We start from the raw sequence: 13,601 nt of genomic DNA, 5'->3' as shown, positions 1-13,601 counted from the left end.
GTATTTAAATAAAGGATACAAAATCAAATACAATGACAAAATTATAAGAAAATTAAATAAATATACATATAAATGCATTAATAAAATATAATAATTATAGATATCCCGCCATCTTCTGGAATGACTCAGCTCCAACAACCGTGGAGAGGTTCCCGTTTAAAATGATAATGTATACTAATAAAATATATAAATATATGTTTTTAAATTTAAAAACATAAAATAAAAAAATTATATCAAAATTATTCAAAATTATTTTTAAAATGTTTTTATTTAATATTAACTTACCGACAACATCCATTACAATTTATTTTATTTTTATTTTACAATATTTTTTTCCAGGAAAAGTTTCCCATTCTCTCCCACCACGGGTCAGTAAAGACAATCCGCAGCTCCTTCAACAATTCTCACGAAGATACAAAGAAATTAAAAAATATATATATACCATAAATCTAGTGCAGAGATAGAAGCTAATAATAAATGTTACATGTTACAAATATTTCGTTTATATGAATAAAGCAAAATACATGATAAACAACATCATACATAGTCTGACTATTGGTGAAAGTTAAAGTGTGACAGTGGTTGATTAAATTGTAAAGTGGTGAATAATAATTATTTTAATGTTAATGCATTCATCATATGTCTTTTAATTATTCATCAAGATTAAACAGGGAGGAACACAGATCTGTAACATACATGACAAACATGTAGGATGTGAAAATAGTTTTTATTTTACAACATTTCTTATTTTATTCACATAAAGACAATTTAATTCTATAATCATATCATAATTGTGTGCATTTTCTACCTGTGAGGCGAGACTACTGACTACTTCGATAGATCCTGCTAAGTATCTTCTTTAAACTAGTGTTATCTGCTAAGTTACTGTTGTATTTGTTGTTTAAAGCTGCTAGATTGTTAGTCTGTCCTGTTGTAGGATTTGTTTTGGTAGATAGTTGAGTCCTGTGTTCCGACACCTGAATCTTCACTGATTGAACAAGCGCTCATCACCTGGTTTCAGCTGAGTTGCATTTGAATACCAAAGGCCAAGGGGCGGTGTCAACGCGGCTGGAGGTAATTGGCACCAACTTGGGCTCATAACCGGATCGGGTCTTTAGCGTCAGCGTGACTCATCAGACGAAGACTTGGAGGACAAAGACATAGGAGTCTTCCCTTTAAGTCAAGACTCGGAGGACAAAGACATAGGAGTCTTCCGTTGGAGTCAATACTCGGAGGACAAAGACATAGGAGTCTTCCCTTGGAGTCAAGACTCAGAGGACAAAGACATAGGAGTCTTCCCTTGGAGTCAAGACTCGGAGGACAAAGACATAGGAGTCTTCCGTTGGAGTCAAGACTCGGAGGACAAAGACATAGGAGTCTTCCGTTGGAGTCAAGACTTGGAGGACAAAGACATAGGAGTCTTCCGTTGGAGTCAAGACTCGGTGGACAAAGACATAGGAGTCTTCCCTTGGAGTCAAGACTCGGTGGACAAAGACATAGGAGTCTTCCCTTGGAGTGAAGACTTGGAGGACAAAGACATAGGAGTCTTCCGTTGGAGTCAAGACTCGGTGGACAAAGACATAGGCGTCTTCCCTTGGAGTCAAGACTCGGTGGACAAAGACATAGGAGTCTTCCGTTGGAGTCAAGACTCGGAGGACAAAGACATAGGAGTCTTCCCTTGGAGTCAAGACTCGGAGGACAAAGACATAGGAGTCTTCCCTTGGAGTCAAGACTCGGAGGACAAAGACATAGGAGTCTTCCGTTGGAGTCAAGACTCGGTGGACAAAGACATAAGAGTCTTCCGTTGGAGTCAAGACTCGGTGGACAAAGACATCGGAGTCTTCCCTTGGAGTCAAGACTCGGTGGACAAAGACATAGGAGTCTTCCCTTGGAGTCAAGACTCGGTGGACAAAGACATAGGAGTCTTCCCTTGGAGTCAAGACTCGGAGGACAAAGACATAGGAGTCTTCCCTTGGAGTCAAGACTCGGAGGACAAAGACATAGGAGTCTTCCCTTGGAGTCAAGACTCGGAGGACAAAGACATAGGAGTCTTCCCTTGGAGTCAAGACTCAGAGGACAAAGACATAGGAGTCTTCCCTTGGAGTGAAGACTCGGTGGACAAAGACATAGGAGTCTTCCCTTGGAGTCAAGACTCAGAGGACAAAGACATAGGAGTCTTCCCTTGGAGTCAAGACTCGGAGGACAAAGACATAGGAGTCTTCCGTTGGAGTCAAGACTCGGAGGACAAAGTCATAGGAGTCTTCCCTTTGAGTCAAGACTCGGAGGACAAAGACATAGGAGTCTTCCGTTGGAGTCAAGACTCGGTGGACAAAGACATAGGAGTCTTCCGTTGGAGTCAATACTCGGAGGACAAAGACATAGGAGTCTTCCCTTTGAGTCAAGACTCGGAGGACAAAGACATAGGAGTCTTCCGTTGGAGTCAAGACTCGGAGGACAAAGACATAGGAGTCTTCCCTTGGAGTCAAGACTCGGTGGACAAAGACATAGGAGTCTTCCCATGGAGTCAAGACTTGGTGGACAAAGACATAGGAGTCTTCCCTTGGAGTCAAGACTCGGAGGACAAAGACATAGGAGTCTTCCCTTGGAGTCAAGACTCGGTGGACAAAGACATAGGAGTCTTCCATTGGAGTCAAGACTCGGAGGACAAAGACATAGGAGTCTTCCCTTGGAGTCAAGACTCGGAGGACAAAGACAGGAGTCTTCCATCGGAGTCAAGACTCGGAGGACAAAGACATAGGAGTCTTCCATTGGAGTCAAGACTCGGAGGACAAAGACATAGGAGTCTTCCATTGGAGTCAAGACTCGGAGGACAAAGACATAGGAGTCTTCCCTTGGAGTCAAGACTCGGAGGACAAAGACATAGGAGTCTTCCATTGGAGTCAAGACTCGGAGGACAAAGACATAGGAGTCTTCCCTTGGAGTCAAGACTCAGAGGACAAAGACATAGGAGTCTTCCCTTGGAGTCAAGACTCGGAGGACAAAGACATGAGTCTTCCCTTGGAGTCAAGACTCAGAGGACAAAGACATAGGAGTCTTCCCTTGGAGTCAAGACTCGGTGGACAAAGACATAGGAGTCTTCCCTTGGAGTCAAGACTCGGAGGACAAAGACATAGGAGTCTTCCCTTGGAGTCAAGACTCGGAGGACAAAGACACATGGTTGTTCTCTCCCCCTGGTTCTTTGGGAGATCTCTTGGAAGAGCTCGACGTCCTCCTGTCGACCTTCTCGGAACACGCTCCTCCTCCTGGGCGACTTCAACATCCAGACAGAAGTCATGTGACCTGTGACTCTTCCTGTCTTCCTTTAACCTCTCAGTCCCTCCTCCTCCTCACAAAGCCGGCAACCACCTTGACTCCATGTCCAGTAGAAGCTGCTCTCCCTCTAACTCACTGTGACTCCATGTCTCTCTCCTCCTCTCTGTCCTCCTCTCTGGCCTCCTCTCTGTCCTCCTCTCTGTCCTCCTCTCTGGCCTCCTCTCTGTCCTCCTCTCTCCTCCTCTCTGGCCTCCTCTCTGTCCTCCTCTCTCTCCTCCTCTCTCTCCTCCTCTCTGTCCTCCTCTCTGTCCTCCTCTCTGTCCTCCTCTCCTCTCTGGCCTCCTCTCTCTCCTCCTCTCTGGCCTCCTCTGTCCTATCTGCTCTCCCCTCAACTGACTCCTTCTCACTCATGCAGCCTAACTCTGCCACAGACACTCTCCTCTCTTCATCTCTTGATTCTCTTTGTCCTTTTAAGACACGACCGGTGCTCCTCTCCTCTCCGTGGTGGTCTGACTCGGTGCTCCTCTCCTCTCCATGGTGGTCTGACTCGGTGCTCCTCTCCTCTCCGTGGTGGTCTGACTCGGTGCTCCTCTCCTCTCCGTGGTGGTCTGACTCGGTGCTCCTCTCCTCTCTGGGGGTCTGACTCGGTGCTCCTCTCCTCTCCGTGGTGGTCTGACTCGGTGCTCCTCTCCTCTCCGTGGTGGTCTGACTCGGTGCTCCTCTCCTCTCTGTGGTGGTCTGACTCGGTGCTCCTCTCCTCTCCGTGGTGGTCTGACTCGGTGCTCCTCTCCTCTCCGTGGTGGTCTGACTCGGTGCTCCTCTCCTCTCCTCCTTCTCTTCCTCTCTCTCTCCAGCCAGAAGCTGGTTCTACCTGACACAATGCAGTCTTCCTTCTCTCACCCATCAACTCTTCTCTATCTTCTCCTCCTTCATCCCCCTGGCCCCTCCTCCTTCCACCCTTCTGCCACTTTGTGACTACGTTACAAACAAGATGGACTCATCCATCTTCTCTCACCTCACCAGCACTAACTTCTTCATCCCCCTCTCTTTCCTCTCTCACCCCCTTGTCTCCCAATCAGGTTCTCAGCTTGGTGACCTCCGCTGACCGACCACCTGGCCCCTTGACCCCGTCTCCCATCCTCCAGGCTGTTGCTCCTGACCTTCTGACCTCTCACCATCTTATTAACAGCTCCCTCTCAACTGGCTGTTTCCCTCTGAAGGAGGCGAGAGTCAACAGACCTGTCTCTCTATAGACCTGTCTCTCTACAGACCTGTCTCTCTATAGACCTGTCTCTCTACAATTCAATTCAATTCAGTTTATTTGTATAGCCCAATTTCACAAATTACAAATTTGTCTCGGAGTGCTTTACAATCTGTACACATAGACATCCCTGCCCCAAAACCTCACATCGGACCAGGAAAAACTCCCAAATAACCCTTCAGGGGGAAAAAAAGGGAAGAAACCTGGAGGAGAGCAACAGAGGAGGATCCCTCTCCTAGGATGGACAGATGCAATAGATGTAATGTGTACAGAAGGACAGATTTAGAGTTAAAATACATTCAATGAATATGACAGAGTGTATGAATAGTTCATAGTAGGCATATTCCACGATGGAGACCTCCACGATCCATCAGGCAGATGGCGGTGGGGAGGAGGAGGGCGGAGTCTCAACAGGACAGTGGCGTAGTCATGAGCAGGAATTCCACGACCCAGACGATCCATCAGGCAGATAGGATCTATGCCGTCTCATAGGGTCCGATGACCCCATGAGACGAAAGTCAAAAGGACTTCCGGGAGAAAGCAGAGTTAGTAACGTGTGATTGAGAGATGAAAATTCATCCTTAAGGAGAGAAAAAGAGGAGATAGGTACTCAGTGCATCCTAAAACGTCCCCGCAGCTATAAGCCTATAGCAGCATATCAAGGGGCTGGACCAGGGCAAACCTGATTCAGCCCTAACTATAAGCTCTGTCAAAGAGGAAGGTCTTAAGTCTACTCTTAAACGAGGTGACTGTGTCTGCCTCCCGGACTGAAATTGGAAGCTGGTTCCATAAAAGAGGAGCTTGATAACTAAAGGCTCTGGCTCCCATTCTACTTTTTAAGACTCTAGGAACTACAAGTAGTCCGCATTTAGTGAGCGTAGCTCTCCAGTGGGGCAATATGGTACGACAAGCTCCTTAAGATATGATGGAGCATCACCAATCAAGGCTTTGTAGGTTAAGAGAAGAATTTTAAAAGTGATTCTTGATTTTACTGGGAGCCAGTGCAGAGCAGCTAGTGCAGGAGTGATGTGATCTCTTTTCTTAGTTTTAGTGAGAACACGAGCTGCAGCATTCTGGATCAACTGGAGGACCTAAGAGATTTATTAGAGCAGCCTGCTAATAAGGAGTTGCAGTAATCCAGTCTCAAGTAACGAACGCGTGAACCAATTTTTCTGCATCTTTTTGAGACAAGATGTGCCTGATTTTTTAAATATTACGTAGATGAAAGAATGCAGTCCTTGAGATTTGCTTTACGTGGGAGTTAAAGGACAAGTCCCGATCAAAGATAACGCCAAGATTCTTTACAGTGGTGTTGGATGCCAGGGCAATGCCGTCTACAGAATCCACATCACCAGATAATTGATCTCTGAGGTGCTCAGGGCCGATTAAAATTACTTCGGTTTTGTCTGAGTTTAACATCAAGAAGTTGCAGGTCATCAGAAGGCGGCACAGATTCTGGTCAGACAGGTCTATAGAGAGACAGGTCTGTAGAGACCTGTCTCTCTGTAGACCTGTCTCTCTACAGACCTGTCTCTCTACAGACCTGTCTCTCTATAGACCTGTCTCTCTACAGACCTGTCTCTCAACAGACCTGTCTCTCTACAGACCTGTCTCTCTATAGACCTGTCTCTCTACAGACCTGTCTCTCTACAGACCTGTCTCTCTATAGACCTGTCTCTCTACAGACCTGTCTCTATAGACCTGTCTCTCTACAGACCTGTCTCTCTACAGACCTGTCCCTCTATAGACCTGTCTCTCTACAGACCTGTCTCTCTACAGACCTGTCTCTCTACAGACCTGTCTCTATAGACCTGTCTCTCTACAGACCTGTCTCTCTACAGACCTGTCTCTCTATAGACCTGTCTCTCTACAGACCTGTCTCTCTATAGACCTGTCTCTCTACAGACCTGTCTCTCTATAGACCTGTCTGACCAGAATCTGTGCCGCCTTCTGAGTAAGAAGAGGCCGTGTTCTCCTGATGTTGTGCAGCATGTACCTACAGGAACGCGTCGTCGCAGTGATGTTGGCCGTCAGGGAGAGTTGACTGTCTAGTGTCACCCCGAGGTTCCTGGCAGTCAGGGTAGGGGCCAACACAGAGCTGTTGAAGGTGGTAGTCAGGTCATGGGTGGGGAGCCTTTCCCTGGAAGGAATAGTAGCTCGGTCTTGTCAGGGTTGATCTTCAGGTGGTGAGCAGACATCCACTGAGAGATGTCGGTCAGAGAGGCAGAGATTCGCGCCGCCACCCGTGTTTCGGCCGGTGGAAACGAGACGATCAGTTGGGTGTCATCAGCATAGCTATGGTAGGAGAAGCCATGCGAACGAATGACAGAGCCGAGAGAATTTGTGTACAGAGAGAAGAGCAGGGGACCCAGGACGGAGCCTTGAGGAACCCCATAGTGAGAGGAAGAGGAGGGGACCCAGGACGGAGCCTTGAGGAACCCCAGTAGTGAGAGGAAGAGGAGGGGACCCAGGACGGAGCCTTGAGGAACCCCATAGTGAGAGGAAGAGGAGGGGACCCAGGACGGAGCCTTGAGGAACCCCATAGTGAGAGGAAGAGGAGGGGACCTAGGACGGAGCCTTGAGGAACCCCAGTAGTGAGAGGAAGAGGAGGACCCAGGACGGAGCCTTGAGGAACCCCATAGTGAGAGGAAGAGGAGGGGACCCAGGACGGAGCCTTGAGGAACCCCATAGTGAGAGGAAGAGGAGGGACCCAGGACGGAGCCTTGAGGAACCCCATAGTGAGAGGAAGAGGAGGGGACCCAGGACGGAGCCTTGAGGAACCCCATAGTGAGAGGAGGAGGAGGGGACCCAGGACGGAGCCTTGAGGAACCCCATAGTGAGAGGAAGAGGAGGGGACCCAGGACGGAGCCTTGAGGGACCCCATAGTGAGAGGAAGAGGAGGGGACCCAGGACAGAGCCTTGAGGGACCCCAGTAGTGAGAGGAAGAGGAGGGGACCCAGGACAGAGCCTTGAGGAACCCCATAGTGAGAGGAAGAGGAGGGGACCCAGGACGGAGCCTTGAGGGACCCCATAGTGAGAGGAAGAGGAGGGGACCCAGGATGGAGCCTTGAGTAACCCCAGTAGTGAGAGGAAGAGGAGGGGACCCAGGACGGAGCCTTGAGTAACCCCAGTAGTGAGAGGAAGAGGAGGGGACCCAGGACGGAGCCTTGAGGAACCCCATCGTGAGAGGAAGAGGAGGGGACCCAGGACGGAGCCTTGAGGAACCCCATAGTGAGAGGAAGAGGAGGGGACCCAGGACGGAGCCTTGAGTAACCCCAGTAGTGAGAGGAAGAGGAGGGGACCCAGGACGGAGCCTTGAGAAACCCCAGTAGTGAGAGGAAGAGGAGGGGACCCAGGACGGAGCCTTGAGGGACCCCATAGTGAGAGGAAGAGGAGGGGACCCAGGACGGAGCCTTGAGAAACCCCAGTAGTGAGAGGAAGAGGAGGGGACCCAGGACGGAGCCTTGAGGAACCCCATCGTGAGAGGAAGAGGAGGGGACCCAGGACGGAGCCTTGAGGGACCCCATAGTGAGAGGAAGAGGAGGGGACCCAGGACGGAGCCTTGAGGGACCCCATAGTGAGAGGAAGAGGAGGGGACCCAGGACGGAGCCTTGAGGAACCCCAGTAGTGAGAGGAAGAGGAGGGGACCCAGGACGGAGCCTTGAGGGACCCCATAGTGAGAGGAAGAGGAGGGGACCCAGGACGGAGCCTTGAGGGACCCCATAGTGAGAGGAAGAGGAGGGGACCCAGGACGGAGCCTTGAGGAACCCCATAGTGAGAGGAAGAGGAGGGGACCCAGGACGGAGCCTTGAGGAACCCCAGTAGTGAGAGGAAGAGGAGGGGACACAGATCCTCTCCACGTTACCCGGTAGTTGTGGTCGTTAAGGTAGGAAGAGAATAGAGCGAGTGCAGTGCCTGAGATCCCCAGTTCCTGAAGAGAAGAGATCAGGATCTGGTGGTTCACGGTGTCAAATGCTGCAGAAAGGTCCAGAAGGATAAGGACAGAGGAGAGAGAGGCTGCTCTAGCAGAGTGAAGGAGAGAGGATGCTCTAGCAGAGTGAAGGATAAGGACAGAGGAGAGAGAGGCTGCTCTAGCAGAGTGAAGGATAAGGACAGAGGAGAGAGGCTGCTCTAGCAGAGTGAAGGATAAGGACAGAGGAGAGAGGCTGCTCTAGCAGAGTGAAGGATAAGGACAGAGGAGAGAGAGGCTGCTCTAGCAGAGTGAAGGATAAGGACAGAGGAGAGAGGCTGCTCTAGCAGAGTGAAGGATAAGGACAGAGGAGAGAGGATGCTCTAGCAGAGTGAAGGATAAGGACAGAGGAGAGAGAGGCTGCTCTAGCAGAGTGAAGGATAAGGACAGAGGAGAGAGAGGCTGCTCTAGCAGAGTGAAGGACAGAGGAGAGAGGATGCTCTAGCAGAGTGAAGGATAAGGACAGAGGAGAGAGAGGCTGCTCTAGCAGAGTGAAGAAGAGAGGATGCTCTAGCAGAGTGAAGGATAAGGACAGAGGAGAGAGAGGCTGCTCTAGCAGAGTGAAGGATAAGGACAGAGGAGAGAGAGGCTGCTCTAGCAGAGTGAAGGATAAGGACAGAGGAGAGAGAGGCTGCTCTAGCAGAGTGAAGGATAAGGACAGAGGAGAGAGGCTGCTCTAGCAGAGTGAAGCTGCTCAGCAAGGAGGCCAGTCTCTGTCGAGTGGCCTTGTCTCCAGACTGGTGAGGGTCAAGAAGGTCGTTCCTGTGGAGATAGGAGGACACTTGGCTCAAGAGAGCTCGCTCCAGAGTTTTGGAGAGAAAAGGAAGAAGAGAGACCGGTCTGTAGTTGCTGACTTCAGACGGGTCAAGCGTGGGTTTCTTCAGGAGAGGGTTGACTCGCCTCCTTCAGAGAGTTAGGGAAACAGCCAGTTGAGAGGGAGCTGTTAATAAGATGGGTGAGGAAGGTCAGAAGGTCAGGAGCAATAGCCTGGAGAATGGGAGACGGGCCGGGGTCAAGGGCGCAGGTGGTCGGTCAGCGGAGGTCACCAAGCTAAGAACTTGATTGGGAGACAGGGGGGTGAAAGAGGAAAGAGAGGGGGATGAAGAAGTTAGTGTTGGTGAGGTGATAGAAGATGGATGAGTAAAGGAGGAGCGGATGTCGTCCATCTTGTTTGTAAAGTAGTCGACAAAGTGGATCGGCAAAAGGGTGGAAGGAGGAGGGGCCAGGGGGGATCAAGGAGGTTGGAAAAGATAGAGAAGAGTTTTTTAGGGTTAGAGAAGGAAGACTGAATTTTGGTCAGGTAGAACGAGCTTTTGGCTGCAGAGATAGAGGTAGAGAATGAGGAGAGATTGATAGAAGAGCAAGTCTTCCGCTTGATTCGTTTTTCGCCATTTCCTTTCCGCCGCTCGCAGGGTGGCTCTCTCGGCGCGCACCGAGTCCGACAACCACGGAGAGGAGAGGATTAAAGGACAAAGAGAATCAAGAGATGAAGACAGGGAAGAGAGGAGAGTGTCTGTGGCAGAGTTAGGCTGCATGAGTGAGAAGGAGCCAGTTGAGGGGAGAGCAGATAGGACAGAGGAGGCCAGAGAGGAGGACAGAGGAGGCCAGAGAGGAGGACAGAGGAGGCCAGGGAGGAGGGACAGAGGAGGCCAGGGAGGAGGGACAGAGGAGGCCAGGGAGGAGGGACAGAGGAGGCCAGAGGAGGCCAGGGAGGAGGACAGAGGAGGCCAGGGAGGAGGGGCAGAGGGTGCGAATGTTGCTCCGTACAGGTGCAGAGTCTGTAGATAAGGGTGGGTTGTCAGTACCAGAGAGCGAGAGAGAGTAAGAGATGAAGAAGTGGTCAGAGACATGGAGAGGAGTCACAGTGAGGTTGGAGGTAGAGCAGCTTCTAGTGGAAATGTAGTCAAGGCGGTTGCCGGCGTTGTGAGTGGGAGGGGAGGGACTGAGTGAGAGGTCAAAGGAACACAGGAAGAGTAAGAGATCACATGACTTCTCTGTCTGGATGTTAAAGCATCCGCTTCAAAACACTGGTCCTGGCGTACCGTGCTCTAGACGGATCGGGCCCCGTCTACATCCTGGATGTGGTCACACCGTACACCCCGGCACGTTCGCTCCGCTCGGCAACAGCCAATCGTCTTGTGCCTCCTCCCCCTCGAGCTCATCACTCTACATCCAGACTGTTTGCTGTCCTGCTCCTCAGTGGTGGAACGAGCTCCCCACTGACATCAGGACAGCAGGAAGTCTCTACATCTTCCGTCGGAGACTGAAAACACACCTTTAGACTATATCTGGATTAAAACACAGATTATCACTTCAGTGGCTCTTAAATATCTTATTGTGGTACTTTTGTAGTTCGACTATGTTGAGGAAATGTTACTTCCTGTATTCTTGTTGCTCTTAGTTGGTACTCTAGGTTGAAATGCACTTATTGTAAGTCGCTTTGGATAAAAGCGTCTGCTAAATGACATGTCATGTAATAATTGTGAAATACATTTTTCTGATGAGAAAACACACAAGTTCAATTAAACACCGAGGAAAGAGTGGAGGAAACGAAGAGAGGAAGAAGAGAGTCGTCACACATGGATGTGAATAATAATCATGAGTCAGCTTTACATCAGGAATATTCACCGCAGTCCATTTGGTGCGTTTCCACGGCAACCTTTATAAAACATGTACATCAACTCAGTCAATGTGTAGCAGGGCATTGTTCTGTCATTCATATATAGTTATATTTATGTCTGCATTGTGCGGTGCTGATACTCGTACACCTCGGGGTCAGGCCATTCATCTTTTGGGTAGAAAAAGGATCGTTGAAGTGATGGATTGTGGGTAAGTAAAAGTGCATCTACGTTTAGTATTAATAATGCCGTAATAATGTAGTAATTATACAGAATTAATGTAGTAATAATGTAGTAATAAGCTCCAGTCAAGTAGGTAAAGAGGTGAAAATATTGTAAATAAAGTTTCACTTGAAGTGAAATAAATTTTGTTAGGAGAACTTTACTGTCACAGAACCACAGCTGTGACATCACAAGCTAATGCTAAGCTAATGCTAAGCATAGCAAGGCCACAACCAACGGGTTGAAACTGACAGGGTCAGATGAACCAGGAGCTAGGAGCTAGGAGCTAGGAACCAGGAACCAGGAGCCGCTCAGCAGGTTCATCATGACGCAATAACCGATGAAAGAACTTCTTCAAAAGGACGTAGACGCCGGCCCGTTAGCTTCTGGTTCTGTGGTCCAGTCTGTGGATCCTAGAGGACTAGAGGGTCTCAGGGGTCTAGAGGGTCTACAGGGTCTCTGGGGCGGGTCTAGAGGGTTTCGGGGTCTCGGGGGTCTAGAGGGTCTAGAGGGTTTCGGGGGGGGGGTCTAGAGGGTTTCGGGGTCTAGAGGGTCTCGGGGGTCTAGAGGGTTTCGGGGGGGGGTCTAGAGGGTTTCGGGGTCTAGAGGGTCTCGGGGGTCTAGAGGGTCTAGAGGGTTTTGGGGTCTAGAGGGTCTACACAGAGTCTCTGGGGCGGTCTAGAGGGTCTCTGGGGGGTCTAGACGGTTTTGGGGTCTAGAGGGTCTCGGGGTTCTAGAGGGTCTCGGGGGTCTAGAGGGTCTCAGGGGGTCTAGAGGGTTTTGGGGTCTAGAGGGTCTCTGGCGCGGGTCTAGAGGGTCTCGGGGGTCTAGAGGGTCTTGGGGGTCTAGAGGGTCTCGGGGGTCTAGAGGGTCTCAGGGGGTCTAGAGGGTTTTGGGGTCTAGAGGGTCTAGAGGGTCTCTGGGGGGTCTAGAGGGTCTCGGGGTCTAGAGGGTCTCGGGGTCTAGAGGGTCTCAGGGGTCTAGAGGGTTTTGGGGTCTAGAGGGTCTCTGGGGGTCTAGAGGGTCTCGGGGTCTAGAGGGTCTTGGGGTCTAGAGGGTCTCAGGGGGTCTAGAGGGTTTTGGGGTCTAGAGGGTCTAGAGGGTCTTGGGGGTCTAGAGGGTCTCGGGGGTCTAGAGGGTCTCAGGGTCTAGAGGGTCTCGGGGGTCTAGAGGGTTTCGGGGTCTAGAGGGTCTCAGGGGTCTATAGAGTTTCGGGGTCTAGAGGGTCTCGGGGTCTAGAGGGTCTCGGGGGTCTAGAGGGTTTCGGGGTCTAGAGGGTCTCAGGGGGTCTAGAGGGTCTCGGGGGGGGGGGGTCTAGAGGGTTTCGGGGTCTAGAGGGTCTCGGGGGGGGTCCTCCTCACGCGGGCCTTCCTGCTCTCCTGCTTCAGCTTCTGCTGCCGCCGCTTCTCTCGGTGCCAGAGCTGCCTGCAGTCCGGGTTCTGGTCCTGGCTCCGGCCGCCGGGCCCCAACTGCAGGTCTTTGTAGCCCTTCAGGTGCTGCTGGGGGGCCCAGGAGTTCCCGTGACCCGCCGACTGGCCCGGGAGCCCGGTCCCCGGGGCCCGCTGCTGGAGGCTGTGGGCGGGGATGACGTGGAGCCGGTACCGGGCCAGCACCCGGCTGTAGGACCGCTCCTGGCTGGAGCAGCTGTAGAGGCCCGAGTCAGCCGGCTGCAGGCGCTGAACCAGCAACCCCCGCTTCATGTGGAGGCGGCGGGCACCATCGCCCTGACGGAGCTGACGGAGAGAGAGACGACAGGATGGACCAGGGCCCCACGTAGAGGGATCAGGGCCTCGTGTAGAGGGGTCAGGGCCTCACGTAGAGGGATCAGGGCCTCGGGTAGAGGGGTCAGGGCCTCACGTAGAGGGGTCAGGGCCTCGTGTAGAGGGGTCAGGGCCTCGTGTAGAGGGGTCAGGGCCTCGTGTAGAGGGGTCAGGACCTCATGTAGAGGGGTCAGGGCCTCGTGTAGAGGGGTCAGGGCCGCATGTAGAGGGGTCAGGGCCTCATGTAGAGGGGTCATGGCCTCGTGTAGACGGGTCAGGGCCTCATGTAGAGGGGTCAGGGCCTCGTGTAGAGGGGTCAGGGCCTCGTGTAGAGGGGTCAGGGCCGCATGTAGAGGGGTCAGGGCCTCATGTAGAGGGGTCATGGCCTCGTGTAGAGGGGTCAGGGCCTCACGTAGAGGGGTCAGGGCCTCACGTAGAGGGGTCAGGGCCTCGTGTAGAGGAGTCAGGGCCTCACGTAGAGGGGTCAGGGCCGCATG

The 13,601-nt window shown here is 51.6% G+C and overlaps 1 protein-coding gene across 3 annotated transcripts in view; it reads right to left on the bottom strand.

Annotated features, from left to right (window-relative positions):
* Positions 1 to 12,671: 12,671 nt before the first annotated feature.
* The window catches only part of si:dkey-49n23.1 (semaphorin-3D), a 49,381-nt gene continuing 48,451 nt past the window's right edge, over positions 12,672 to 13,601 (bottom strand). For all 3 annotated transcript variants that reach the window (XM_056438197.1, XM_056438195.1, XM_056438196.1), the window contains exon 19: positions 12,672 to 13,077. In XM_056438197.1, coding sequence (XP_056294172.1) covers positions 12,676 to 13,077 — 402 coding nt within the window. In that variant the 3' untranslated portion in view covers positions 12,672 to 12,675. The remainder of the gene's footprint in view (positions 13,078 to 13,601) is intronic.

This window comes from Pseudoliparis swirei, chromosome 18 (genome assembly GCF_029220125.1).
Source record: "Pseudoliparis swirei isolate HS2019 ecotype Mariana Trench chromosome 18, NWPU_hadal_v1, whole genome shotgun sequence".
In the NCBI taxonomy this organism is placed as follows: domain Eukaryota; kingdom Metazoa; phylum Chordata; class Actinopteri; order Perciformes; family Liparidae; genus Pseudoliparis; species Pseudoliparis swirei.
This window is presented reverse-complemented; position numbering and strand designations above follow the sequence as displayed.